Consider the following 27,414-nt stretch of genomic DNA (forward strand, 5'->3'; position numbering starts at 1 on the left):
ATGAAGGGACAGCTGGGTCAGCATGAAAAAAACCTCTGCCTGATGGAGAGCAACCTACACAGGAGTTCCAAATGGGAGGACCGCCCACCTGTTCACAGTGACCTGGCAAGGCCAGGAGGCAGGCACCGGGGCCAGAGTTGGGGACAGACCCTGCCTCGGCTGAATGACCTGGGCAGTAACGTGACCACTCCGTGTGTCCTGACTGCCCAAATAGGGGAATGGCGTGACTTCGTGCAATTAACATTTGTTACGTGGGGCACGGGGTGCAGGAAAGTGAGCAAGGTTCAGCAACAGACCCAGACCAGAGAGACCTTGAAATAGAGAAGTTTATTACTCAGGTCCTGGAGGAAGGGCACCGCTGGCCTTGAGGGGCCATGCAGGAGGTCAAGGCCAAGGGCAGACAGAGATGCAGCACCTGGGGGGCATGCCTGCATCGGGCCCTGAGCGGGGAGTGCTCCCGAGCTGAGGCTGGACGGGCCGGTCCACCCACAGACCTTATCTGGGAGCACAGCTGGGGAATGTGCCAGGGTGGGGGGTGGGGGGTGGGTCGGGAGACCGCTGGTGTCCAGGCTGCCGGAGAGACCCTCTGGGGAGCTGGCGTGTGCTGTGACCGGGCTGCTGCCTTGGCCATGCGGAGCAGCCGAGCTGGGCTGGCACGCACGGGGCCCGGCCCACACGAGGTGCCCGGTGGGTGTTTTCCTCGATTCTGTGTCTATTTGCCAGTGTTCCTCACAGTTAACCACGTTAACTCTGTTTTCTTTTGTGTGCTTGATGCACTGGCCTTTGGGGGTCTTACAGACCCGGGGAGAGACGGCCCCTCCCGGGGCCGGCCGGTTCTTAGCCACAGCGAAGGGAGCCAGCCAGCCAGCTCCCCACCTCATCTCACTCACACTCCACCAAGCCCAGGCCCGGACTCCCTTCCTCCCAGACCCCATCCTCGGCCAGACGGACTCTTCCCCACAGCCCTACCCCAAGACACGCCGGCCCCTCCCCCGCTGGGCGGGGCCAGCCTCCTCGGTGCTCACAGTGGCCCCAGCCTGTCCCTTGGAAGCCACCAACACAGCTACCACTAGGCAGTAAATGCTGCAAGCGCCTGCTTCTGGTTCGTCTGGCGAGCCAAGGCCCCTGGAGGGCAGGGCCTCGGCTGCTGTCTGGCCGCGCCTCCCTGCCACGCGCAGAGAGCATTTGCTGTCCCTGAGCGAGGCGTGGGGTGAGACTTGCCGTTCCCGCGTTTGGGTTTCTCGGAGCCAGGGCAGGAGAACTCGCAGGAGTGGCCCGTGCCCGCCCCCTGGGGTTCTGCTCCTCTCTTCCCCGTTCCCCAGCCCCTCGAGTTCTCGGGAGCTGGGGAAGCGCAGGCCGCCCTCCCCCGCCACCCCCTCATCCAGCCCAGCTGCCCGCAGAGACACCGGTCTGCTCCGGCCACGCGTCTTTTCCTCGCCCTCAGCTCTCAAAAGAGTTCGGTGGGTGCCTGACGTTCCAGGTGGTGCTTCCTGCCGTTTTCCTGAACCCGTGTCCGTCGCAGAAAAAGACACAAATACCAGTAAAACGAGGCCCGCCCACAGCCCCTCTCCCGGGGCGAGCCGCGGGTTCGGGTGTTTGCGCTTCTGGCCTGAGATGGCTGCGGCCGAGGGTGTGGCGTTCGGTGGCGTTCGGCTAAGAATCTGAATGGTGATGGAGCCTCAGACGGCCCGTCCAGTGTTCAGGGAGAGGAACCCACGGGTCACCGAGTGGTCGTGAGCAAAAGTTTACCTCTCACGCACCAGACAGACCGTTCAGAACCCGCAGCTCTCAGACCAAAACGTGGAATGTAGTCACAGAACCGCGTCCAAGGGGGGGGGGGGTGGCTTCCTCCCGCTGATCGGTTATGTTCGGACTTTCCTAATGGCAGTCAGCTGGATAGGGTTACCTCGGGTCAGCTTTGGGAAGTGAGTTTTGCTTACAATTTCCAGAGGCATAAGCAGGAAGTGACCCAGGTCAAGTCAGCCGTGCAGAGGAAGCCGGGTCCGGCTCAGCACACCTGAGCTGGTTGTATCCGCTCTGGGAGTGTTCTCGGCCGGTCTCCGTTTGTTCTTTTTATTTTATTTTATTTTATTTATTTATTTTTAGAGAGGGAAGAGAGGGAGAAAGAGAGAGAGAAACATCAATGTGCGGTTGCTGGGGGCCGTGGCCTGCAACCCAGGCATGTGCCCTGGCTGGGAATCGAACCTGCGATGCTTTGGTTCGCAGCCTGCGCTCAGTCCACTGAGCTACACCAGCCAGGGTTGTTCTTGGTCCTAACAAACCCTGTGAGGTGGGTACCTTCATCACCCCACTTTCCTGCAGGGGAAATTGAGGAGTCGGCGGTGGTTCCACCGCCGCCAACTCCCCGGAGGTTTGTGGCTGCGAGTGGACTCTGGGGTCAGGAGGGCTGAGCTCGCAGGCGCGGGGAGGCAGTGCGCCTTCCTGCACACGCACACGCCAGACAGGGGAGTGCCCGACCTCCTCGCTGGGAGGAGGAAAGGGAAACCCAACCCCACTCAACAAGAGGCCCTTGAGTGGAGACGGTCGTCATAGCCAGCCAGTGGTTGGAGCCAGCCTGCCCTTAAAGGGGCCGGGACCGGTTGTGCCTGGGGGTGTGGGAGCGGGAGCCACAGGCCCCCACACGGCCGGGGCTCCGGAACTGGCCCTCTGCGCACAGCTGGAGCCTAGAGGGACTGCCTGTCTGTGAACCGGGGGCAAACCTCCACCCGGGGGCTCTGGGCAGGAAGAGAGTCATCCCTAAGGAAGGGGGACCCTGGGCCCGCACTGCCCGGAGCCACCTGCGCCCGCAGAAACCACAGACAGAGAAAGTAACAAAAAGGGCCCAGCCCACCTCTGGGGATTCCCCAAAGGCTCCCCAGAGACAAATGCAAAACTGCATCGCGTCCCAGGCACCCACGGGGCAGCTTCCCAAGACAGGCCCTGCGCTGGAGGCGCTCACCGAGACCCCGAAGGCCGGAGAACCGTGCCGGCTGCGGGCCGACAGGCAACGGGAGCTGCCAGTGGGCCACCTCGTGTCCGAGGGGCTGGAGGTGGATCGCCAGTGTGGAAAGGGTCTTACTGGGTCGGCCGGAAAGTCCAGTCGGCGTTTCCCCTCGGATGGCTCTGGTAGCGCTGGTCTGTAACTTCGTCTGAAACAGTTTTGTTAGAGTGTATTGTGACAGCTGTCATATCAGCGTGCATTTTTAAAAAGCTTACCAAGATTGGTGGATTTTTGTGCAGCCATTTTAATATCGAAGATGGAAGAAAACAGGCAACATTTTTGGCGTGTTGTGCTTTATAGTATTTTTTTAAAGATTTTATTTATTTATTTTTAGAGAGGGAAGGGAGGGAGAAAGAGAGAGAAACATCAATGTGCGGTTGCTGGGGGCCGTGGCCTGCAACCCAGGCATGTGCCCTGACTGGGAATCGAACCTGCGACACTTTGGTTTGCAGCCCGCGCTCAATCCACTGAGCTACGCCAGCCAGGGCTATAGTATTTCAAGAGAGGTAAAAACACGGCTGAAACACACACACATGCACAAAGGGAGATGTGTGCAGTGCGTGGAGAAGGCTCTGTGACTGATAAAATGTGTCAAGTGTGGTTTGCCAAGTTTCTCGCACTGTTGCCATGTTGGCCAAATAACTCCCTGCCGTGGGCTGTCTCATGCACTGGATGGTGCTCAGCGGCACCCCGGCCTCTCCCCACCAGACGCCGATAGCGGGAGAGAGCCGACGCACTCAAAACATCCACGTCGGTGAGGTTTTTGGTGAAAGTGAAAAATGTGCCTCATTTTATGGAAAAAACGAAGGGACTCTTTGGCCCACCCAGTTCGGCGGGCCTCTCCAAGTGAAGACGATTCCTCAGCGCCCCACGTGGTCCGGACCTGGGTCCTCTAGTGGCCAAAAACTCCTCCGGAAAGCCACTCTCCGGCGTTTGCGCCATCCTTGCAGCTTTTCCCTGAGTTTAAAGTGACTTTCTTTTTTTGTTTGTTTAATTATTTGTATCGTTTACTTTTTAAATTTTTAAAAAATTTTTAAAAGATTTTATTTATATTTTTTAGAGAAGGAAGGGAGGGAGAAAGAGAGAAACATCAATGTGCGGTTGCTGGGGGCCGTGGCCTGCAACCCAGGCATGTGCCCTGACTGGGAATCAAACCTGCGACACTTTGGTTCGCAGCCCGAGCTCAGTCCACTGAGCTACGCCAGCCAGGGCTTAAAGTGGTTTTCAAGAAAAAAGTTTTAAAGCCCACTTGAAGAGGAAGCACACGGATGAGAGTGTCTGACACCAGAGAAGGCACTAAGGGGGGTGGGGCTGGGGGAGGACGTGGAGTTTAGGAGCCGAAGGGAAATTCCAATGAAAAGCGAAGGCATCGCAGTGTTTGGGGCGCGGCCCTCTGCGGTCTCCGAGGGGCGGGGTGCAGCGCTCCCGGCCGGGGCGCCGCAGGTGTGCGCCCGTGCGCCCGTGATCTGGCGATGCCCACGCCGACCGCCTGTTCTGTGGGGGGTACTTTGCGCAGGTAACCCAGTTTCCGCTGAAAAAACCTCTTTCACCCGCGGAGCTTAGCCGCCGCTGGTGACTCTCGCCCGTGGCCACTATCGCTGCGCCCATCTAGCGGCGATTTCCCCTTTCGCCCATTCCTTCCGTCGCTGCGTTGCCCGCGGTCCTCGCTGGCCACACACACACACACCCCGCCGCGCGGCCCCGTTCGCGCAGGTCTCCGCGCCGCCTCGCTCGGCCCCCAGAGCCCTCCCGGCCCCGCGAGCGTTGGCGTGCGGCGCCCTGCCCTTCCCCACCTCTGCCCGCCGCTGCCCCCTCCCGCCGCCCGCTCCTCGGCCGAGCGCCCGCCCGCGACCTTCCTCTCCTGCGCGGTGGGCGGCACGCAGGCTCGGCCCCCGCGCCGGGGCGCGCGGGAGCCACCTGTTGACACAGATTTGGGCAGCCCAGGCGGTCAATTATTAACCGACCGTGCAGCCGGCACCAGGAAACCCGAGCCGGCGGCGAAAGCGGAGCCGGGCCCGACGGCGGCGGGAGGCGCCGGGCGCAGGAGCTGCACCGCCCCGCCCGCCCCGCCGCCGGCCCGCGCCATGGACGCAGGTGAGGACGCGGGGGGCCCGGTGCGCGCTGCGCGGCCCCCAGCCCCGGGCTCCAGGGTCCCGGCGGTGGGGCGGCGGGCGCAGGGGCGGGAGCTTCTTTGCGCCGGGCCCCCCGCCGCCCTGCCCTGGGACCAGCCTCTCAGAACCCGGGGTGGGGGGACCCGGAGGCTGCCGTGGACAGTTGGGCAGCGTAGGCCGTGTCCCTCCAGCTTTGCAGGCGCCCCGGAGGGGGGTTAGGAAGGGGCGGCCTTTGGGGGGCCCCTGCATCCCCGCATTGCCCCCAGGGCGGGCAGCAGGGACTCCCGCAGGGCGAGTTTGGGGGCATTTTCCACTCCGCCCCCTCTGGCCACGCTGAAGTCCTTGGAGCGGGAGCAGGGGCCGCCCTGGCGGGGGGTGGGGGGGTGGGGGGCAGAAACAGGACCAGGGGGAGGGAAGGGACCCCAGAGGCGGAATCAGAGACCCCGAGAGGGGTTGCGAGCCAGAGAGATGGGCAGATGAGGGCGCGAGGGCCGAAAGGCCCCTTCAGGGACCCCCGACGGCCGGACCAGCTCCAGGCGCTGGAAGGGGTGGTCAACCGAGACCCGTCTCCGTGCCTGCCCCCTGCAGCCCCTGGCAGCCCCCAGCCGCCGGGAGCTGGGGGGTGCAGAGCCCTGCCTGGTGCTCCAGGGACACCCCGGGGTGGGAGGGAGACCCGGATTTCTTCGGCCACCAGCTCCCGTGCGGGGACGCGGCGGCGGGGAGAGGCGGCTGGCCTGGCTCCAACCGCCGCCGCCGCCGCCCGAGACCCTGGAGCCCCTCCCCACCCCACCTGCCGGCGCCCTCCCCGCCGGAATGTCCCGCGGAGGCCGGGTGTCCAGAACCCGAGAGCCCCGGCGGTGACCGGCAGCGCCCCTGGCGCATTTATTTACTCTGCGGCCCTATCTCCGCGCCATCGGGCCAGGTATGTGCCCTGGCGGGGCCCGGGGAAGCTGCGGTTTTTGTTTCGATAAGGGGCGCGGGGGCGCGGCCTCCCGCGGGGACCGACCGCGGAGCGCCCTGCCGGCGGCGGCGGCGCGGGTCGCCGCTCAGCTCTCGCAGCTGTGAAACGGGGTTTAGGGAAAGAAAGGCGCGGGGAGGGCGACCCCGCAAGGAGCACGGCCACGCGTCCCCTGTCGCTGTTTTTACTGGCGGGTATCGCCTTCCGGCGGGAGAGGGACTGGTGCGTGCCTGTCTGCCGGGTGGCCCAGCCCGCGGCCCGCAGCGCAGGGGCAGGGCCGACGCCCACGCGCGATCATCGTGCACGGAGGGCCTGGCTCCTGAAACGTGCGAACCCTGGCCGCCGTGGGCGGCACCGTCACTGCGTCGCCCCTCGGACCTCTGACCTGCAGAGCTTTGTCTGCTTAGCGGCCCCCAAAGCTCAGGAACCGGCCGCAGTTGGGTGTTTTCGTGGGTTTGCGCACAGGGCTGCATGTCTGACCTGGAAGGCAGGTGCGGGGGAGGGGAGCGCCCGAACTGCACGTGGGGCCTCTGAGCGGCGGGGCTGGTGCTGCCTCCTCTGCCAGGTGGCTGCGCGCTCCCAGCGCGGTTCAGGGCCTCCCGCCGCAGGGTGGCGGTGCTGGCAGAGGGCCTCGCCACTAAGTCACCCGGGCCAGTGGCCCCCGGCTCAGCCAACGCTGCTTCTCATTTCCTCCCGGAGTCCCAGGGGCCGTTGCCTTGAGTATTTGAGAGCTCCAGCCCTCGGCGCGGTGGGCGAGGTTGGGAGATGCTGCCCTGGGAACTCTGGCCGGTGCCTCCCCAGGGATATTTAGGTCCCCCCCCACTTCCACCCCGAGTGGATCAGCGTCCCCTCCGCCCCCCACCAGGGCCCTCTCTGAAGAGCCCAGCCCTCTGGACCCAGCAGTCACAACCCTTTGGGACGTTTGAGTGTGGACCTTCCTGCCCGAGAGCGTCCGTCCCCCTCCCGCCCCCTCTCCCAGCTCCCCCAGGCTGGCCAGACACACAGACTTTGGAGGGCGGGCGGCCGGGCCAGTCAGTGAGAACCTGCTCACTTCACGGGCTACAGGCCTCGACCCCACAACCCGGAGGAGCTGCCCAGGCCGGGGGAGCTGCCCAGGCGCTGGGCCCCCGAGGCCCTCACCCAGCTGCCCCGGCTGGGCCCTGACACCTGGACACCGGGGTGGGGGGTAGGGAGGGGGCTCTGCCCCATCACCCCCAACAGCTCCGTTCCCCTCCTCAACCCTGCGTGCTGTCCGGCCGGTCCCCATGCGGCACCGCCAGAGTCCGGCCAGGTGTCCGCACTCCAGCGGCCCTTGGCCCCCTGCTCCGGCTCAGCTCCCTGCGGTCCCTCCCTGCCTGCGCCTGGGCCTCCTCCCCGCCCTCTGGCCCTCGCTCTGGGCCCCCGCTGCCAGAGGAAACTGCGTATCAGTTACCCATCGGCTTTTGCTGTGTAACAAACCACCCGAGACTGAGGGGCTTAAAACAACAGCACTTGTTCTGACCCAGGGTTTCTGCATCTGTCGAGACAACCGTATGAGTCTGAGGCTGCGTGTGGCTGCTGTGGGGTGGCGTGGTGACGCTCTGTGGGTGTTAAACCGCCCTCGCATCCCCAGAGGGGGGATCCCACCTGATCGTGGTGAATGGTCCTTCCACACTACCTCGTTGAATTCTGTTTGCTGGTGTTTTATTGGAGAATTTTGGCGTCTGCATTCATAAGGGGACATTGGCCTGTGATTTTTATGTTTTCCTTGTGGAGTCCTTGTTTGACTCTGGTCTCAGGCAATGCCGGCTTTGTAAAGTGAGTTTGGGAGTGCTCCCTCCTCTCCTGTGTTTTGGAAGAGTTTGGGAAGAGTGGATGTTCATCCTTCGAGTGTTTGGTAGAGTTTGCCAGCCAGGCCATCTGGTCCCGGACTTCTGTCAGAAGGCTTTGGATTACTGGTTGAGTCTCCTTGTCAGTCATGAGTCTGTTTCTTTTGAATTCAGTCTTGGTAGTTGTATGTTTCTAGGTGTTTGTCCACTTCTTCTAGGTTGTCAGATTTGTTGGTTTATCATTTTTCACAGTGGTCTCTCATGGTCTTTTGTATGTGTGTTATCAGTTGTGACATCTCTTTCATTTCTGATTCTGAATTTTCTCATTTTTTTTCTTGGTGGGTCTAGCTAAAGGTTTGTCCGTTTTCTTTATCTTTTTAAAGAACCAACTCTTCATTTCATTGATCTTTTCTATTGTATTTTTAGTCTGTATTTCATTTATTTCCACCCTGATCTTTATTTCCTTTCTTCTACTAACTTTGGGCTTCCTTTGCTCTTCTTTACCTAATTCCTTGAGAGTGCATTAGGTTTATTTGAGGTTTTTTGTCTCTTGATGTGGGCATTTATTGCTGTGAACTTCCCTCTTAGAACTGTTTTTGTGCCCTGGCTGGTGTGGCTCAGTGGATTGAGTGTCGTCTTGTGAACCAAAGGGTCACCAGTTTGATTCCCAGTTAGGGCACATGTCTGGGTTGTGGGCCGGGTCCCCAGGAGGGAGCGGGTGAGGGGCAACCACACACTGATGTTTCTCTCCCGCCTTCCCCCTCCCTTCCCCTCTCTCAAAAACAAAACAGAACAAAAACAAACTGCCTTTGCCGCATCCCGTTAGCGTCGGTGTCTGGCATTTCCGTGTCCGTTTGTCTCGAGATCCCCTTCGGCTTCTCCCGTGGTGTCTCCTCGGACTCGCTGGTTTCTCAGGACCGAGTCGTTTAATCTACAGCTCTTGTGACTTTCTCTGTGGTTTTCTTTCCCTTGTAACTGATACCACTGTGGTTGGAAACGATGCTTGATATGATCTTTTTAAAGATTTTATTTATTTATTTTTAGCGTGTAGGGGAGGGAGAAAGGGAGGGGAACATCAATGTGTGGTTGGCTCTCACATGCCCCCTACTAGGGACCCGACCCACAACCCAGGCATGTGCCCTGACTGGGAATCGAACGTGCAGCGTTTTGGTTCTCAGGCTGGCGGCACTCAGTCCACTGAGCCACACCAGCCAGGGCTACTTGATATAATTTTAATCTTCCTAAATTTTGCGATTTGCAGTCTATCCTGGAGAATGTTCCCTGGGCACTCTAGAAGGGTGTGTGTTCCACTGGTGTTGGGTGGAATGTCCGGTCTCATGAGTGGGTGAAGGCCACTGTTTTGTTGCTGGGTGTTGTCTGGGTGACGCATCCGTTGATGTCAGTGTGGTATTAAAGCCCCCCCCCCCCCCCCGCCCGTCATCGTAACGCTGTCCGTTTCCCCTTGCGGGCCTGCTAACGTCCACCCTGCCTGCTCCGTGTTCCCGTGCTGGGCGCATAAATATTTCTGGGTGTCGTACTCCCCTGTGGGGTCGCCCCCCGTATCATCATCACGTAATGCCCTTCTTCGAGTCTCACGAGTCTTCGTTCGGCGTGTTTCCCGCCCTGCACACAGGTCTGGGCCCGGCTCCAGAGCGAGTCTCCTGTGGGCAGCGGGCAGACCGGGCTTGTTTGGCTTTAATCCATTTGGCCACTCTGCCTTCTGATTGGATGATTTAGTCCCTTTACGTGTCTAGTGCCATTTTCTTCACTGTTTTCCGGCTGTTCTGGCGACCCAGTTTTCAAAGTGAGGACAGAGGTGCGGAGGCACAAACACTGAGGCAGGTGTGCGGAGCAGGGGCCCTGCTGCGGGGGGGCGGGGGGCTGGCGGTTGGGAGGCCTGGGGTGGGGAGCTCTCTGCCACTGGGGACCCCTCCCTCCAGGGTCCCGGCCTCTGCCAGTCAGCTCTGTGGGGGGACGTGGTAGGGATGGGGGGCATCTCAGCTAGGCCGTGCCCTCGCCTGACCTGTCACTGCGGTGCCTGTCTTCCTCGCCTCTCTGCCCTCTAAAGCCGCAAGGACACTTAGGAACTGAACTTCCAGGGCTGGTCCCTGGGCCCTGGGCCGCCGCCCTCCCTGTGGGGCCTTGAAACCCAGCCCAGGTCCAGCCCTTCTCCCAACCCCTGCCCGAGGCCTAGAGGCTCTCACCCGGCCTGGTGGCCCTCAGGAGGCACAAGGGCGCCCTCGGGAAATGTGCGGGCGCCTCCAGAGCGCACTGCGTGGGTGCTGGAGCCCGGGACTGGGGGCGGGCAGCTGGGCAGCTGAGGGCCTCTGCACCCCGGCTTCCGGGTGCCGTCTCCGCCCCCACTCAGGTCTCGTCCCCTCTTTGTGACCTCCTGGCTCTCTGATTAGCCAGGGTCAGCACCGTCCCCAGCTCTCGAGCCCAGAGTCTGATTGTTTCGGCTCCTCTCCTGGCTCAGCCCCCACCCCCACTGGGTCTCATGACAGCCTCTGGGGGAGCGGGGCCTCCCTGGGCCCATCAGCCGTGGCCGCAGCGCCCCCCCCCCCGGGGGCAGGACGGCCCCCCCCAGCCGAGGCAGGGCCTGCGTGCCCGCCAGCCCAGCACCTCATTTCCCGAGCCTCAGTCTTCCTGTCTTGTCTCTGCCCTTTGCAGGGGGCGGAGTCTCCGAGGGCCCCGCATGGACAGGCCCCGGTGTGGGTGCGGGAAGGGTCAGGACCCGCTGGGGCTTCCTCCGCGGGGGGGGCTGCTCTGGGGCCTGGGGAAGGAAGGAGTCCCGCCCGGCCGTGTCCTCCTGGGGTTCGTGACACCTGCCGTTTCTCCTCAGGAGCGGACACGAAAGGGGGCGCTGGCCCCGCGGCCCCCGAGGACCCCCAGGGCCCGGAGCTCCCGCAGCTCCCGCGCCGCCCGCAGCTGCTGGACGAGGACGGAGGGCCCCGTGAGGAAGCGGCCGCGGATGGGGCCAGCGCCCCGGCCCCGGAGGACCCCTCGGCCGACTCCCAGGCCGAGGCCGCAGCCGCGGCGGGGTCCCCTGCTCAGGCCCAGGCCCAGGCCACAGGCGACACCAGGCAGGGCCCCAAGGTGGCGGCCGGAGGCATCCCCAACATCGGCTTCGTGGGCGAGCCCCCGCCCTACGCGCCGCCGGACCCCAAGGGCGTGCCCCTGCTGTACCCGCCCTTCCCGCAGGGAGCCGTCCTGTACCAGCCCGGGCCCGCGCCCCAGGCGCTGTACCCGCCGCCCGCCACGCCCCTCTACCCCGCACCCACCCCGCCGCAGCTGTTTGCGTCCTTCCCCGTGGTGAGTGGGGCCCAGCCCGTGGTCCCCCTGCTCGACGCCCGCCCGCTCCACGCCCACCTTACCCCGCCCACCCCTCCCTCCCCCCGAGTGCTCGCGCCCCGCTTGCCCCTCACATGATGCCCTCTCACCCCCGTCCGTTCACCCCTCGCTGCCCCCCACGGGCCGCCCTGCCTGGGTGGGCTCGCAGGTGATAAGGCGCCATAAGCAACCCCTGCAGAGGGGGCTTTGGTGCCCCGAGGAGGAAAAGGAAGGGGCTAGCTCAGCTGGGGGGTGGGTGAGTCTGGGGGGCTTCCTGGAAGTGGGGGCCTTTGTGCTGGGCCCTGAGGGATGGACACGGGAGTTCCGCTAGAGACGAGAAGGAAGGGCCACCGTCCAGCCAGGGCCACTGTCCAGCCAGGGCCGCCGTCCAGGCGAGGAGAGGAGGGCAGGGTGGGAAGGGGGACCCGATGTGAGGGGCCCAGGGCCCCTGGGTGGGAGGTGGTTTGATTCGATCTCAGGATCAAGCAAAGCCCCTGGGCTGCCCGTGGAGGAGAGCCCAGAGGTCCCCGGGGGTGTGTCCACGGGGACGTGGACACACAGCGGTGACCGGACCCCACGGAGCGATCTGCAGAGGGCGGACCTGAGAGGACTCGGGGGGCGGCGACAGCGGTGGGCTGCCCGGGAGGGGCAGGCGGCCTGACCCGGCCCACCCGCCCGCAGTACAACAGCGCCCTGGCCGCTGTGCCGGGCCCCGCCACCATCGAGCACCGGCCGCTGCCCAAGGACTACATGATGGAGTCCGTGCTGGTGACCCTGTTCTGCTGCCTGCTCACCGGGCTCATCGCCATCGTGTACTCCCACGAGGTAGGGGCGCCGCCCATGGGGTGGGGGCGGGGCTCTGGCGGCTCCCTCTTGGGAGGGAGGCAGGGGCGGGGGTCGGCGGCCCTGGGGCCCCGGCCCCTGTTGCGGGGGCACCTCCTTCGGTCTCCTGCCGCCGCCCCCGCCTCTCGAGGTCTGTGCTAGGAAGTTTGGCTGAAACGACTCTCACTGAAGGTGACCACAGGGCCCCAGACACTGCCCCTCCCGGGGGGCTCGTGTGTGATGGGGGACAGACTGCCACCCGCCCACCCACCCTCCCTCTTTCTTCCCATCTCTTCCACCCGCCTGTCTGCTCACCCGCTCGCCACCCCTCACCCACCCACCCCCTCACCCACCCACCCAGTCACCCACCCACCATCTTGATGGCCGCCCCCTTCCCCCCGTCCCCACCACCCTGCACAGGGCCAGGCTCTGGGCGCCCACTGGTGTCAGTGGCGAGGACATTCTCTCAGACGGAGCAGGCAACCCTCTGGGGGCTCCTGCCGGAGGCAGACCCGGCCGTGGCCCCACAGCCCCCACTGGTCAAGCTCCCCCGTGGCCAGCCAGCCGGGGCTGGGACAGAGGCCCCTCTGGGGACAGCTGGGGTGGGGCTCTGGAGGCCGCCCCTGCCTGTGAATCCTGGCCCCGCCCCAGCGGCGTGGCCCTGGGCCAGTCACTTCACTTCCCTGAGCCTCTGCTTCCTCCTCTGCAAAGTGGGGGCCGCAGAGACACTGCCGCCCGTCGGGGTGTCGTGAGGGCTGCCGGAGCCGAGGGCGAGGGTGTGGGTCCTGCTGGGCGTGGGGCGGGTGCCCCGGAGCGGCCCCCACGCTTCTCAGGGTGTTGGCCTCCCGGTGCGGGCTGCGGGGGGCTCACCCTCACCGTGGCCCCATCTCGTTGCAGACCCGCGCGGCCCTGAGCCGGGGCGACCTGGCCCAGGCCGAGGAGGCGTCCCGCAAGGCCCGCTCCCTCGTGCTGTTCAGCCTGCTGTTCGGGGTCTTCGTGTCCACCAGCTGGGTCATCTACGTGCTGGTGGCACTCTACCTGCCCTGAGGGCTGGTGGCTCTTCGGGGACCGGCATGCCCAGAGACACCCAGCCTGGCCAGCCTCCTGTGGACTCGGATCCCTGCTGGTGGCCGTCTGTCACCTCCAGAGGGGCCCCGGGGGCAGGAGAGGGGGCACTTGGGGCATTCAGCACACCCGTGGCTGGGCCTCAGCCCTGCGGGTGGCCCAGGGCAGCGCCCTAACCTGCGGTGGCCCCAGGACCCAGGCCCAGCTGTGGGTTGGGGGCCCCCTGAAGCCCCGTTTCTATGGCACCTCCTCCCGAGGTCTTCGGGGCGCTGTGCCGGCCTGGGACCCGTGGCCCTTGCCTTCGCCTTGACCGAGGGACCTCGCAGGGCCCAGAGCGCTCAGTACCTTCAGCACCACGGGGAGGGGGTGGACACACCCCACATCCCAGCCTCCGCCCCCACGGGCAGCCTGGCCCCCGGATCGGATCGCCGGGCCCAGCTGCTGGGTTCCCTCCCGCCTGGGGGCTGGTGGGAGTGGCCTCCTCCCCCCCGTGGTGGCTCCCGGCTGGTGGCGGTTCTGTGCCCCTGCCCCCTCCCAGGCCCGGCTCTCTCCGGCTGTCCCCGCGTCCAGGAAGCAAGGCCACGGTGCCTGGGCAGTACACGGGGACCGCCCGGGCAGAGCTCCCAGGCGCCTTCCCAGCTCCCGCGGAGGGCGGCAGCGTCTGCCCATGGCCCACCCGGCCGCCCCCGCCTCTCGGAGAAGGGGGCTCTGGCCCGCGTCCATGGCGGGGGCTCACCGGCAGGGGGCACTGTAACCGACAGCCAGTTTCTGGCTGGTCCGGTCCCCAGCCCAAGAACAGCCCTGCCTTCGGGGTTTCTTGTTTCCCCAGGAAGGGGGCGGTTTCTCCCTCGCGAGTTGGGGGCAGAGGCAGTGAGGGCGCCGTGGGCGTTCAGCCGGCGCCGTGGCCGTGGTGGGGTCTGCAGGGTCTTCCCCCGGCAAAGCAGGGAGTGAGGGTGTCGCCGGGAGCTTCCCGGAGCTTCCCAGTGGGCAGCCGGGGAATCCACTCGTGGGCACTTTCCTGGGGAGGGGCCAGAGCTTCCTCCCCCCCCCGCCCCCCCCCCGGCCATTCCCAAAGGGGCCTGGGACTCAGCAAGACTGACTACCGCCGGCACAGAGAGAGGAGGGAGGAGGCCCGGCTGGGCCGGGATTGGACGCGGTGGCCCACGTGGACTCAGGGGCTTGGGGGGGCGGGGCCTCACTTTCCCGGGCTCAGCGCGGGGCCAGGAGCGTGTCAAACGCCGAAACGCCTGGCAGCCACCGAACAGGAGCAGGAGGTAACTTTTTAGAGCTCAATAGAGGGCAGAAAGTACTTGCTGGACTCCACAGCCACAGCTGTTCTTGCTCAATTCTTAAGTAAAATCAGGGTAGAAAGAAATCACCTAGACCAGCGCTCCTTAACTTTAAGTACAGAGGAAACACCTGGAATGCCTTTTTGGTTTTTGTTTTTTTTTAATTGATTTTATAGAAAATGAGGAAAGGAGAGAAAGAAAAGAGAGAAAAACATCCATTTGTTGTTGTTATTCATGCATGCACCGGTTGATTCCTGTATGTGCCCTGACTGGGAACCGAACCCGCAACCTTGGTGCGGGGCGGGGGCGGGGCGGGGAATGCTCTAACCACTTGGCCACCCGGCCAGGGCCCCACCTGAGAAACCTTAGGAAGCTGCAGTTTCTGATTCAGTAGGTAGGACCGGGGACTCTGCATTTCTAATGAGCCTCCGGCGCTGCTGAAGCCCGTGCGGGAACCGACCGCAATGGAGCCATCAAAAACCATTGTAACCAGCGTCAGCCCGCTATGCCCCCTAGTGGCTCTACGCACCTGTGTTGTAAGGTTCTGGCCCCTAATGTGCAAACAGCAAAGTGGAATGCATGGTGTGAAAATCCGAAGAGACACTTTCCAGCTATAATACCGAAGGATCGATGAATAAGTTAGAACAAGAGAACTCAGTAAAATAGTTGGATACAAAATAAATATATAAAAGTCAGAAGTGCCCTGGCTGGTGTGGCTCCATGGACTGAGTGCAGGCCGGTGAAGCAAAGGGTCACTGGTTCGATACCCAGTCAGGGCACATGCCTGGGTTGCAGGCCGGGTTCCTAGTGGGGAGTGTACGAGAAGCAACCACACAGTGATGTTTCTCTCCCTTTCTTTCTCCCACTCTTCCCCCGCTCTCTAAAAATAAATAAATAAATAATTAATTACAAAATAGTCAATAGAAATAATCAGTTAAAATAGAAAAAAAGTTGAAAATTCCACTCACAATAGTAATAAAACAGTAAAGTCAAGGAGTAAATTTAACAAGAATTATCTGGACCCAAGTGAAGAAAATGATTTTTAATTTAAAAATTGTATATAGAAAAAGCTGAACAAAAATATCTGGATAGCAAGATGTAATATAAAAGTATCTAGCATTCTGCCCTGGCTGGTGTGGCTCAGTGGACTGAGCACCAGCCTGCAAATCAAAGGGTCGTCAGTTTGATTCCCAGTCAGGGCACGTGCCTGGGTTGCGGGCCAGGTCCCCACTAGGGGGCGCGTAAGAGGCAACCGCACACTGACATTCTCGCCCTCTTTCTCCCTTCCTCTCTCTCTAAAAAATAAAATCTAAAAAAAAGGTCTAGCATCCTTAGAGATTTAATGAAATTCCCCCAACAAATGAAGTTTTTAAACCTATGGCAAAAATGTTTTAAAAATTAATATAGTAGGAAAATGCGTAAGGACATATATTTTTTTTTTGAAAAGCTGAATGAGGGGGGACTTTCCTCACCAGATATTAACACCTCATAAAGCTACAATAACCAAGGCAGCATGGCTTGGCCACAGACACAGGTCAGAGAAAAATAACAGACCGCCCTGACCGGTGTGGCTCCGTGGGTTGGCAGTCTCCTGCAAATGAAAAGGTCGTTGGTTCAAACCCCGGTCAGGGCACATGCCTGGGCTGCGGGCCAGGCCCCCAGCTGGGGGGTGTGTGAGAGGCAACTGGTTGATGTATCTCTCCCACATTGATGTTCCTCTCCCTTTCTCCCTTTTCCTCTCTCTGAAAATAAAATAAATTAAATCTTAAAAAATGACAGACTGTCCAGAGAACATCCCTACTATGTGTGGCCAGTTGAGGCCGGATCAGAACGGCATTTTAACTGAGTCAAGGGGGCTCAGCAGAGTTGGCCTCTGGACGGAAAAAACGGTTCTCACACTGCGGGTAAGAAGTTCCCGATGGATTCAAGAGCCACGTAGAATAACGTTCTGTGAGTGGGAGAAAGCTTACTAGCCGGATGGCCAACCTGTGGGCGCCTCTGGGCCTCGCTGGAAGAAGAGGAGTTGTCTTGGGCCGCACATTAAATACACAGACAGGAACGATAACTGATGAGCAAAATAGAGGTTTTAAGTAAATGTACGATTTTGTGTTGGGCCTCATTCATAGCCACCCTGGGCCGCATGCAGCCGGCGGGCCGCGGGGTGGACACCCCGATAGGGGACTATCTGCATAACTTTAGGGTGCTGGGTGGGGAAGGCGGCTCTACAGCCTCTAGAAAACCATAGCGGAAAAGACCGGCAGATTTGAGTCCCACCCAGAGAGGGACAGCGGGGAACCCCGCGTTGACTTGCACTCAGCAGGCTGGGAAAGTATGGGAAAGGTTACCCCATCCACGGAACACGGGCCCTTTCGCTATGGGTGTGTAGCCACAACTTCCGTGGGAATTGGACGGATGGCATGTACCCATAACAGGTGTGCTGCGTACTTTTGTGCACGGGCGTCAAAGGGCAGCGTCTAGGCGGACGTGCTGCTCGCTGCGGGCAGCGGCAGGCTGCCCGGACACCAGGTGGGGCCGTGCCGTGCGCGGCCCGATCTAAAAACACGGCTGTGCGCGTGCGCTGCGCCACCGAAAACCAGCGGAGAGAGTGCGCGCGCCTCGGAGTCCGCCCTCGCAGTTGCAGGGCGCACGGGGCGGGGGTGGGGTCGGGGGAGACACGCTGTCTGCCCGAGGCCTCCAGTCCGGGTTCGGGCGGCGGAGAGACGGGGATCGGGCTGCGCGGGCAGACCGTGCTGAAGCGCGGGAGGAAAGGCCGCGGGGAAAGCCCACTGGGGAGCCCGCCCCGAGTACAGGGGCGTCAGTGCGCGCGCGTGCACACGCTCGCTCGTGCGGCGCGGACGCGTGTGCCCGAGTGGACGGAAAGCGCTGCCGGGGAAGCGGGGAACGCGTCACTGTCAGGCCCAGGGCCGGGCGGGGGCGCTGCGGGCCCTCCTGCCAGCCGCGGAGGGCGCTCCCCTGGCTCCGCGGTCTCAGCAGCCCGCGGCTGCCGTCAGCCTCCGCGTTTCTTTCGGCGCCGCCTGCGGCCCGGAAGCTGCAGGGGGTTTCCTGCGGAGCGGCTTTGATTTGGGGCTCCCCGACGGCTCGTGAGGTCGAGCCTTTCATGATGCGCTCTTCAGCGACCCGGGTTCTCCTGCGTGATGCGCAGGCCCGGGGCCCACTGTTCGCCGGGTTGCTTTGCTTAGCCATCCGGGGGAGTTCTCCATGCAGCCTGGGTGAGGTCTGCGTTAGGTGCAGGTGTTGCGAACCTCACTCCCCACCTCGTGGCCCCCTTTTCACTCTTAGGGGTGCCACCCGATGAAAGGAAGGCCTCAGTGTTAATGTACGCGGTGGGCAAAACTAGGTTTACAGGGGTGGTACAAATAAATAATAAAAATTAAAAAATAATAATAAAATAATAATGCAGGAATAAACTTTCACGTACTTACAACTGTAAACGTACTTTTATGTATTTAAAAAATATTTTATTTATTTTAGACATGAGAAGGGAGGGAGGGAAACATCAAGTGTGTGGCCGCCTCTCGCACGCCCCCTACTGGGGACCTGGCCCGCAGCCCAGGCGTGTGCCCTGACTAGGAATCACTGGCGACCCTTTGGTTCATAAGCGGGCGCTCAGTCCACTGAGCCACACCAGCCAGAGTTGTAAACCTACTTTTAAAAAAAGGATTTTATCTTCAGAGAGAGGGAACAGGAGGGAGAAAGAGAGGGAGAGAAACATCAACCTGTTGCCTGTCGTACACACCCCATCTGGGGATCTGGCCTGCAACCCAGCCATGCGCCCCAACGGGGAATCAAACCAGTGATCTTGCGCTTTGCGGGTGAAGCCCAACCAACCGAGCCACACTGGTCAAGGCTATAAACCTACTTTTTGTAGGTTTATAATCCCACCCGGTATCCAAGTTGATCTTTTCTTTTGTGGATAATGCTTTTTATGGCTTAAGAAAATCTCCCTACTCTTAGGTCATGAAAATATTTTTTTTATTGTCTTCTAGACCTAGAAACTTTTTTTAAAAAATGTAAGCTTATAAACTAACATTTATCCTTTTTTTAAAAAAATATTTTAAGCCCTGGCTGGCGTAGCTCAGTGGATTGAGCGCGGGCTACAAACCAAAGTGTCGCAGGTTCGATTCCCAGTCAGGGCACATGCCTGGGTTGCAGGCCTTAGCCCCAGTAATCGAACACTGATGTTCCTCTCTCTCTCTCTTTCTCCCTCCCTTCCCTCTCTAAAAATAAATAAATAAAATATTTAAAAAATATTTTATCCATTTATCTTTAGAGAGAGGGTGAGGGAGGGAGAGAAACATCAATGTGTGGTTGCCTCTCCAGCGCCCCCTACTGGGGACCTGGCCCGCAACCCAGGCCCGTGCCCTGACTGGCAATAGAACCAGCGACCCTTTGGTTTGCAGGCCGGCGCTCAGTCCACTGAGCCACGCCAGCCAGGGCTAGGCCTAGAAGCTTTACTGGCTTATGCTCACATTCAGATCTGCTAGCCTCCCGGAATGGATTCCGGGGTCTGTCTGTCCTTGCACCACACGCACCCACTTACTGCGGTTGGGTGGCAAGTCTCGATATTGGGTCATCAACTTCTCCCGCCGTCTTAACAGTCTTGGCCATTTAAGGTCATTTACATGTATAGAAAATTTTAGAATTCAGAATCCACTTGATTCTCACCAAAGTAAAGGTTGGGATTTTGACTGCAGCTGCCTTACGTCTATGAATTACCTTGGGCATAATCGCTGTCTTCACAGAGCGCTCCTCCCCAGCACACCCACCGTGGATTTCCGTTTTTGTTTTTTTTTTTTTATGATTTTTAAACATTTCCATTGATTTTGTAGTTTTGGTGCATAAATATTACACGTTTCTTTTTTTTTTTGGTAGAGTTTTTTAAAAAAGATTTTATTTATTTACTTTTAGAGAGGGAAGGGAGGGAGAAAGAGAGAGAGAAACATCAATGTGCGGTTGCTGGGGGCCGTGGCCTGCAACCCAGGCATGTGCCCTGACTGGGAATCGAACCTGCGATGCTTTGATCGCAGCCCACGCTCAATCCACTGAGCTATGCCAGCCAGGGCTTATATTACACGTTTTGTTAGTAGCCTTGGGTATTTGATTTTTGATGCTATTATAAATGATCATTTTTATATTTTTGTCTGTCACTTGTTAGTAGATAGAAATACAACAGATTCTTGGTTACTGACTTTGCATCAAGCAATCTTTGTGAACTCACTCGCCCCTGATCATTTGCCTGTGGCTTCTGTTGAAGGTTCTCCACACTTGCTGAACTGTACCTCGATATAGTGGGTTTTGTCTCCCTCTCCAATCCTACCCTTCTGGGTGTTGCCCTTGCCTCCCGTGCCCGCGGGCCCCCCGGACAACGTCCGGTAGATGTGCTGACGGAGGCAACGGTGTCTTTTCTAAGTCACAAAAGGAAGGCTTTCAACATTCGGCCTTCCAAGACAGACATCCCTTTTCAGATTAAGGAATTACCTTTCTATTCCTAGTTGGCAAAGTTTTTAAAAAGAATTATGCACAGGTATTAAATTTTATTACTTTTATGTATGTACTGAGAAAAGTGTTCTACTAATGTGACTTAACACTGACTTTCAAAGGTTAAAGTAACTTTTCATTCCTGGGATAAACCCGTCTCAGTTGTGACGTGTTATCTTCTTTATACACGGTTACATTCGGCTGCATATTTAGCTTAGGGTTTTTGCCTCTGTGTTCATGAGTGAAACTGATCTGTAATTTTCATTTTTGTTACAGTTTCGTATCAGTTATGGAGGCCTCATCACGAAAGTTGGGAAATACTGCTCCTTTTTTCTGGAACTCTTGTGTAAGAGTAGAGCGATTTCTGACAGGTGTGTTAACCCTTCCCACCGAACCCCAGGTTCGTCCGTTTCTCCTTGGAGTCCCGCTGCCTTTGCTTTATGTATTTTGAGGCTGTGAAATTAGATGCATATCAACTTAACTTAGAAATTGTTAAGTCTTTTTAAAAAAGATTTTATTTATTTTTAGAGAGGGGGGAGGCAGAAAGAGGGAGAACATCAGTGTGTGGTTGCTGCTTGCATGCCCCCTAGTGGGAACCTGGCTCACAACCCAGGCATGTGCCCTGGCTGGGAATCGAACTGGTGACCCTTCTGCTTTGTAGACTGGCACTCAATCCACTGAGCCACACCAGCCAGGGTGAAATTGTTAAATCTTTTGGTTAAGTGTACTGTCCATGTTTTCAGATGGGTTTGTGTTACCCTAGTAATGCTTTTTGCCTTCAGGCCTGCTTTTTCTGTGATTGTGCCCCATGGGGAGTCTGTATTTGCACAGCCTGTCTCTTCCTGTATTTTTACTTTCAATCTTCCCGTCCCTCCATGTTTTAGACAGACACATCTTGTTAACAGCACTTTAAAAATACAGTCTAACCACCTGTCTTTCAACTGGAGAATCTGGCACGTTTATTTAATGTAGTTTAAAAACAGACAGATTCATATTCGGGTTGAATCTTCCATCTCACTGCACACTTCCTGCTGGTCCCACCAGGGCTCTGCTTCTCTCTTGCCTTCTTTTATTTTTATTTTTTAAAGATTTTATGATTATTATTTTTTTTTAGAGAGAAGGAGAAAGAGAGGAAGAGAAACATCAGTGTGTGGTTGCCTCTCACGCAGCCCCAACGGGGGACCTGGGCTGCAACCCAGGCATGTGCCCCGACCAGGAATCGAACCGGTGACCCTTTCATTCACAGGCTGGTGCTCAGCCCACTGAGCCACACCAGCCAGAGCATGTTTTTATTTTTAAGACTTTACTTATGTTTAGACAGAGGGGAAGGGAGGGAGGAAGAGAGGGGGAGACACATCGATTGGCTGCCTCTCACAGGCCCCGAACTGGGCACCTCACCTGCAACCCAATTCCTGGGCCCTGCCCAGGAATTGAACTAGCGACCTTTCGGTTTGCGGGATGACACTCAACCCGCTGAGCCACACCAGGCAGGGCCTCTCCTGCCTTCTTTTTGGTGGATTATTTTTTTTTTTATGACTCCGTTTCTTCTTGTTAGCTTGGCTATTAGGCTTTGCTTTCCTATTAGTAGTTCCCAACATGACAATTTGCACTTCCAACGTCTCCACGTCTGATGTTTTTGTACTTTTACCCTCTTCCCAGACGATGCAAGAACTCCTTCGAGAGTAACTCCACGTCCCCTCCCCGAGTTGCACTCTGTCGCTACGGCCGCATCCCCTTTACCGGCTCACGCAGCGAGTCCCACGCAGCGTTATCCACAGTGACTCTTCCGTCACCTCTGTCCTCCCACTTGGGATTATTTTCCTTCTGCCCCAAAGTGTTGTCTTTTCTCGCTGCCTGTCTGCTCGTGATGGATCCTGTTTTAGTCTCTGTGACAGAATCGTGACTTTCACCCTCATTCTTTTTTGTCAATTATATTTTCTTGATCATGCTCTTACAGTCGTCCCGATGATCCCTTTGCTCCCCTCCACCCAGCACCCCCCACTCTCTCAGGCAGTCCCCCAACCCTGGTTCAAGTCCAAGGGTCCTACATGTAAGTTCTTTGGCTCCTTCATTTCCTGTGCTGTACTTTACATCCCCTGGCTGCTCCGGACCTACCTGTTTGCACTTCTTAGTCCCCTCACCGCTCACCCATTCTCCCATTCTCTTTATCGTTACATACTTATATATATATTTATTTTAAAATTTCCTGACGACCCTGGCTGGTGTAGCTCAGTGGATTGAGCACAGGCCGTGAACCAAAGTGTCGCAGGTTCGATTCCCAGCCAGGGTACATGCCTGGGTTGCAGGCTATGGCCCCCGGCAACTGCACATTGATGTTCCTCTCTCTCTCTCTCTCTTTCTCCCTCCCTTCCCTCTCTAAAAATAGATAGATAAAATCTTAAAAAAAATTTCCTGACTACTCTTGCTTGTTATTTTTCCAAATGAACTTTTTTATAAAAAGACTTTATTTATTTTTAGACCAAGGGAAGAGTGGAAGAGGGGTAGAGAAACATCAATGTGTGGTTGCCTCTCGAGCGCCCCCAACTGGGAACCTGGCCTGCAACCCAGGCATGTGCCCTGACTGGGTATCGAACCAGCGACCCTTTGGTTCACAGGCCAATGCTCAATCCACTGAGCTACACCAGTCAGGGGCATTTCTTTAATTTAACCTTTGACATTTTAACGATGATGTGTCTTGGAGTGGGCCTTTTTGCATCCATCTTTTTTTATGACTCTCTGTGTTTCCTGGACTTGCATGTCTATTTCTTTTTCCAAATTAGGGAAGATTTCTTTCATTATTTTTTTTGCAAATAGATTTTCAATTTCCTGTTCTCTCTTCTCCTTCTGGCATTCCTATAAAGCAAATGTTGTAACGCTTGAAGTTGTCCCACAGGCTGTTTATACTACTCTTGCTTTTTTGGGTTCTTTTTTCTTGTTGTTCTGATTGGTTGTTTTTTTGCTTCCTTGTTTCAAGTAATTGATTTCTCTGCTTCATCCACTCTGCTGTTGTTTCCCTGTAAATTGTTCTTTAAAAAACAAAAGATTTTATTTATTTATTTTTAGAGAGGGAAGGGAGGGAGATAGAGAGAGAGAGAAACAATGTGCGGTTGCTGGGGGTTAGGGCCTGTAACCCAGGCATGTACCCTGACTGGGAATCGAACCTGGGACACATGTAAATTGTTCATTTCAATTAGTGAATCCATCATTTCTGACTGGACTTTTTTTATGCTGTTAAGGTCCTCACTAAGTTCCTTGAGCATCCTGAAAACTAGTGTTTTGAACTCTGCATCTGATGGATTGTTTATCTCCATTTCATTTAGCTCTTTTCTGTAGTTTTCTTGTTCTGTCATTTGGACCGTGTTTCTTTGTCTCCTTATTTTGCAGCCTCGCTGTGTCTGTTTCTGTGCATTAGGTAGAGCTGCTGTGACTCCGTGTCTTGGTAGTGTAGCCTGATGCAGTGGGTGTCCTGTGGGGACCAGTGGCACAGCCTCCCTGTCATACAAGGTGGGTACTCAAGGTGCACCCTTCGTGTGGCCTGAGTACACCCTCCTCATGTAGTTGCGCCTTGGTTGCTGTTGGCAGGTCCATGGGAGGGATTGGCCCAGGTCAGTCAGCTCTGCAAGGACTGGCTGTGACCACTGACCACCAGCCTCTGCCCTCCGGGGAGGATCGGCTATGCAGGGCAGGTGGTGGTGCTCCAATGTGGTCTGTAGCTGTCCACTGGGTGCGCTGGCTCTGGGGTTTCCTGGGTGGTGCCGGCCAACCCAGCCCCTTCCCCACACCCGTGTTTTCCTGGGCCCCCCTGCCTGAGCTGTGAGGCAATCTGAGATGGCTGCTCCTTGTGCTGGGCTGGGAGACTCCCAGGTGAAGCCAAGCTGTGAATTTAGGCTGCCAGTTCTGGGCCTGGGGCTCAAAGAGGCCAGCTGCTGCTTGTTCGAGAAGATGCAGGAAGTTGTGAAGTAGGAGCCAAGACCAGCCATTCAGGTGGAAAAGCAGCTTGGGTGGGGCTGTAAGTCGGGTGGGGTGGAGCCTCTGGGGATCTCCGATGGAATCTTAGCTACACCACTAGTCTGCCGGCCCTGTGTGGGGAGGGCCCAGAAAAGGGACAATGGCCTCTGCTCGCTTTGATGCCACACATCTCAGCCTCCCCCAAGTGCCACCGATGCCCCTCAGGCTGCCATCCCAGCGCCAGAGCTCAGAGGGAAGCAGTCTGAGTAGGTGAGTCCGTGTGGGTTCTTTAAGAGGAACTGCTTGGGACTCTAGAAGTTTCTTCCACCTACTCAATCGCCACTGGTTTCTGCACCCAGAAGTTGTGGGGAGTTATCTCCCTGGCACTGGAACCCTGGGCTGGGGGGCCTGCTGTGGGGCTGGGACTCCTCGCTCCCGAGATGTCCCACCTGAATTGCTATCCACCACGCGTGGGTGTGGGACCAGCCCGTTCCGCGTCTTTGCCCCTCCTGTGAGTCTGGATGGGTGTAGTTTCTTTAATTCCATGGTTGTCAGACTTCCATTCAACTCGATTGCTGTTGGTCCTGAGCGATGGTTGTTCTGTATCTTAGTTGTGAATCTGTTGTTGTGCAAAGAGGCGAGCCATGGCTGCCTACGCCGCCATCCTGACCGGCAGTACCCACCGTACCCTCGTTCTTGAAAGACACGTTGGGTGAACAGAGAAGTTTGCTTGGTGGGTGTTTTCTCTCAGTGGTAACGGCATCACGCATTGACTCCTGTCCCCACTTGTTTCGGCGAGGGGTCTGGCTGCCGGACCCACGAAGGTTAAGGTGGCCTTTCTTTGGTTCTCTGCTTAAAGATGCGTGTCTTTGTTTCCGGGAGCTCGGCCACATCGTGCGTGGATGTGTATTCCTAGTTCATTATCCCGCCTGGTTCACGGGCTTCTTGAATCCAGGGCTTCGTGTTTTTTCAGTCAAGGACCCGGCCGGATAGAAATGATGGGGTAATTTGAACAGAGGAAGATTCAGATGAAGGTACTATGAACTCTGGAACTAGGAGGTAGGCATGAGCGCTAAAGTTGACTTGGGCTGAAGGCTGATACCCAAGGAGGCAAAACTTAAGAAGGCCCAAGTCCCCAAGGCCGGGATGCAGGACTCGCTGGAGAAGGTTGCAGCCCCTGGGGTGCAGAACTCCCTGGGCTGCCCAGGCCGGCGCCGGGTCAGAGCTGGGGGAGCAGGAATGCGCCCTTGGAGGTGGCGGTTGTCGTGCAGAGGAGCTGGGAGCCTGCTTGCCCGCAGGGCGGCACAGGCTGGGGGCGCATGTCTGGAGGACCAGTGGGACTGACGGTGGCCAGGCCCGGGCTGGGCTGCGAGCTTGCTGAGATGCAAAGTGTGGGTGCCCCTGGGTGTCTGCACGCCCCCACCCCCGCAGCCCTGTGCTCAGAGCGGGAGGGTGGAACCGACCACTGAGCGCGGACCCACGTGAGCTCGCTGCGAGAGAGACGTTCTGGCAGCAGAGCAGGGAACGAAGGGCGGACCTGCACGCCAGGGCCGGGCAGTGGGGGCGGCCACGGTGTTGGAAAACCTCTTCAAAACAGCTTCCCTGAGGGAGAACGTGTGTATTTCGGCATTCACGCACTTCGAGGGTGCAATCGCGTTTAGAGTCGCCCGGAAGGAAGGGCCCTCCTGCCCGCCGTGCGCCCACTCTGGGCAGCCCGGTCCGCGCCGGTCCCTGGATTGTTTCTGCACGCTTCGCGCGCATGGGAGCCCGCACGTCGCAGCTCTTTGCGTCTTGCTTCCTTGGCAGCCGTGACGTTGAGGTCCAGCCACAGTTTCGAGGTTTGCTCACTCTGCAGCAGGCCAGCTCATGCCTTCCCATTGCTGAGCAGCGTCCCCCGGCCTGGACACGGCACGGTCCCTTCAGCCTTTCACCAGCCGGTGGACGTCCGGCTGTTCGCGCTGCTTATAGTGGAGGAGTAAGACCACGGCTGCGTGTGCGGGTTCTGCTCTCACCTCCTTCCCTTCCTTCCCGCACCCCAGCCCACGCCTCTTCCTGCCCTTCGGTGTCGTCCGCCCTCTCTCCCTTCGAGCTTCGCCCCACCCGTAGCTCCTGGTCCATCCCCACTGATTCTGCTCGACATGCTCACGGAGGTCACACACTTTTCGGTTCAGGAATCTCCCTTTGTCCTCATTATATTTTCCGCTCACCGGACCAAAGTCTCCGTCCTGCCCTGCTCCTAGAGCAGAGCGTGTGCGCCCGAGCCGAGATCTGCAAACCCCCAAACCCCCACCCCCGGGGGCTTGATTCTGTCTGTTATTTCTAGTCTTTTTCCGTTCCTGCTTCGTGTCCTGTGTTTCTGGTCGTTTTCAATTGTGTGTGAAAAACCAGAGACTCACAACGGCCCAGGAGGCTGCATGCCTCCTCTAGGGGCGCTCTGTGGCCGCCCCTGGCGGGCGCCTGGGTGCCTCTGGGGTGAGTTCTAGACCCTTTTAATGCATTTTTAATCTTGCTTTTGTGAAAACTGCCGAAGAGCTCCTCATTTTTGAATGAAATCTTGTTTCTGAAGGTTTGGCAGAAACGGAAGTGTTAGGTCTGTGACGTTCTCTCTGGTTTTGGTCTCGGGCATGGCTGGCTTCGAGAAAGGAGTTCGGACGTGCTCCCTCCCCTCCCGTTTTGGGAGGGGGCCGAGAGGGACTGGGAGGGTTCTCTAGGGAGGCCGTCTGGCCCTGGGCTTTTGTTTGTTGGAAGGCGTTTGATTTCTGGTCCCATCTCCTTTCTAGTAACTCATCTCTTCAGATTTTCCGTTTCTTCTGGATTCAGTCTTGGTAGTTGTATGTTTCTAGGAATCTATCCATTTCTTTTAGGCTGTCAAGTTGGTTGGCCTGTAACTGTTCAGAGTCGTCCACAGCATTTCTACGGCAGCAGTTGTACCATCTCCTTCATTTCTGATTTTGAATTGTCTCTTTTCTTGGTTTGTCAACTTTATCTTTCTAAAGAACCAGCTTTTCATTTCATTGGTCTTTCCTGTTGTCTCTTTATATTTCGTTTGTTTCTGATCTTTGTTATTTTCTTCCTTCTACTCATTTGGGGCTTTGTTCTTCTCTTCCTGGTCCCTTGCGGTGTAAAGTTAGGTTGTCCGAGATGTTGGTTTCTGGGACTTGCCTCGTAGAACTGCTTTCGCTGCATCCCATTAAGTCTCAAGGTGTCTCCATTTCCATCGGTCTCAAGGTATTTATTTTCCTTTGGGGCTCTTCAACCCATTGGTGGTTCAGTGGGATGTTGTTTAATCTCCAGCTATTGTGAATTTTCTAGTCTTCCTGAAATTGATTTCTAGTTTCCTACCATCGTGTCAGAAAAGATGCTCTATGGGATTTCAGTCTTCTTAAATTCATTCAGACTCGTTCTGTGGCCTAGAGTGGGCTTCACCCTGGAGGATATTCCTTACGCACTTGAGAAGGATGTGTATTCCGTGGGTTTGGGTGGAGTGCTCGCTACCTGTCAAGTCCGCCCGGTCTGACGTGTCGGCCGAGGCCGGCGTCCCTTTCCTGACGTCCCTGCCCGAATGGTGCATCCGCTGGTGTGA

General features: G+C 57.9%; 1 protein-coding gene across 1 annotated transcript; it reads left to right on the forward strand.

Annotated features, from left to right (window-relative positions):
- The first annotated feature begins 4,824 nt into the window (after positions 1-4,824).
- Positions 4,825-13,084, forward strand: PRRT1B (proline rich transmembrane protein 1B). The gene is made up of 4 exons (XM_045846262.1): positions 4,825-5,095; positions 10,721-11,190; positions 11,890-12,033; positions 12,928-13,084. Exons 1-4 carry the CDS (start codon positions 5,086-5,088, stop codon positions 13,075-13,077), a joined length of 774 nt encoding a protein of 257 aa, XP_045702218.1. The 5' UTR covers positions 4,825-5,085; the 3' UTR covers positions 13,078-13,084.
- The last annotated feature ends 14,330 nt before the right edge of the window (positions 13,085-27,414 follow it).

The sequence above is a fragment of the Phyllostomus hastatus genome, unplaced genomic scaffold (assembly GCF_019186645.2).
Source record: "Phyllostomus hastatus isolate PE091 unplaced genomic scaffold, TTU_PhHast_1.1 phas_contig_495, whole genome shotgun sequence".
Taxonomy (NCBI): domain Eukaryota; kingdom Metazoa; phylum Chordata; class Mammalia; order Chiroptera; family Phyllostomidae; genus Phyllostomus; species Phyllostomus hastatus.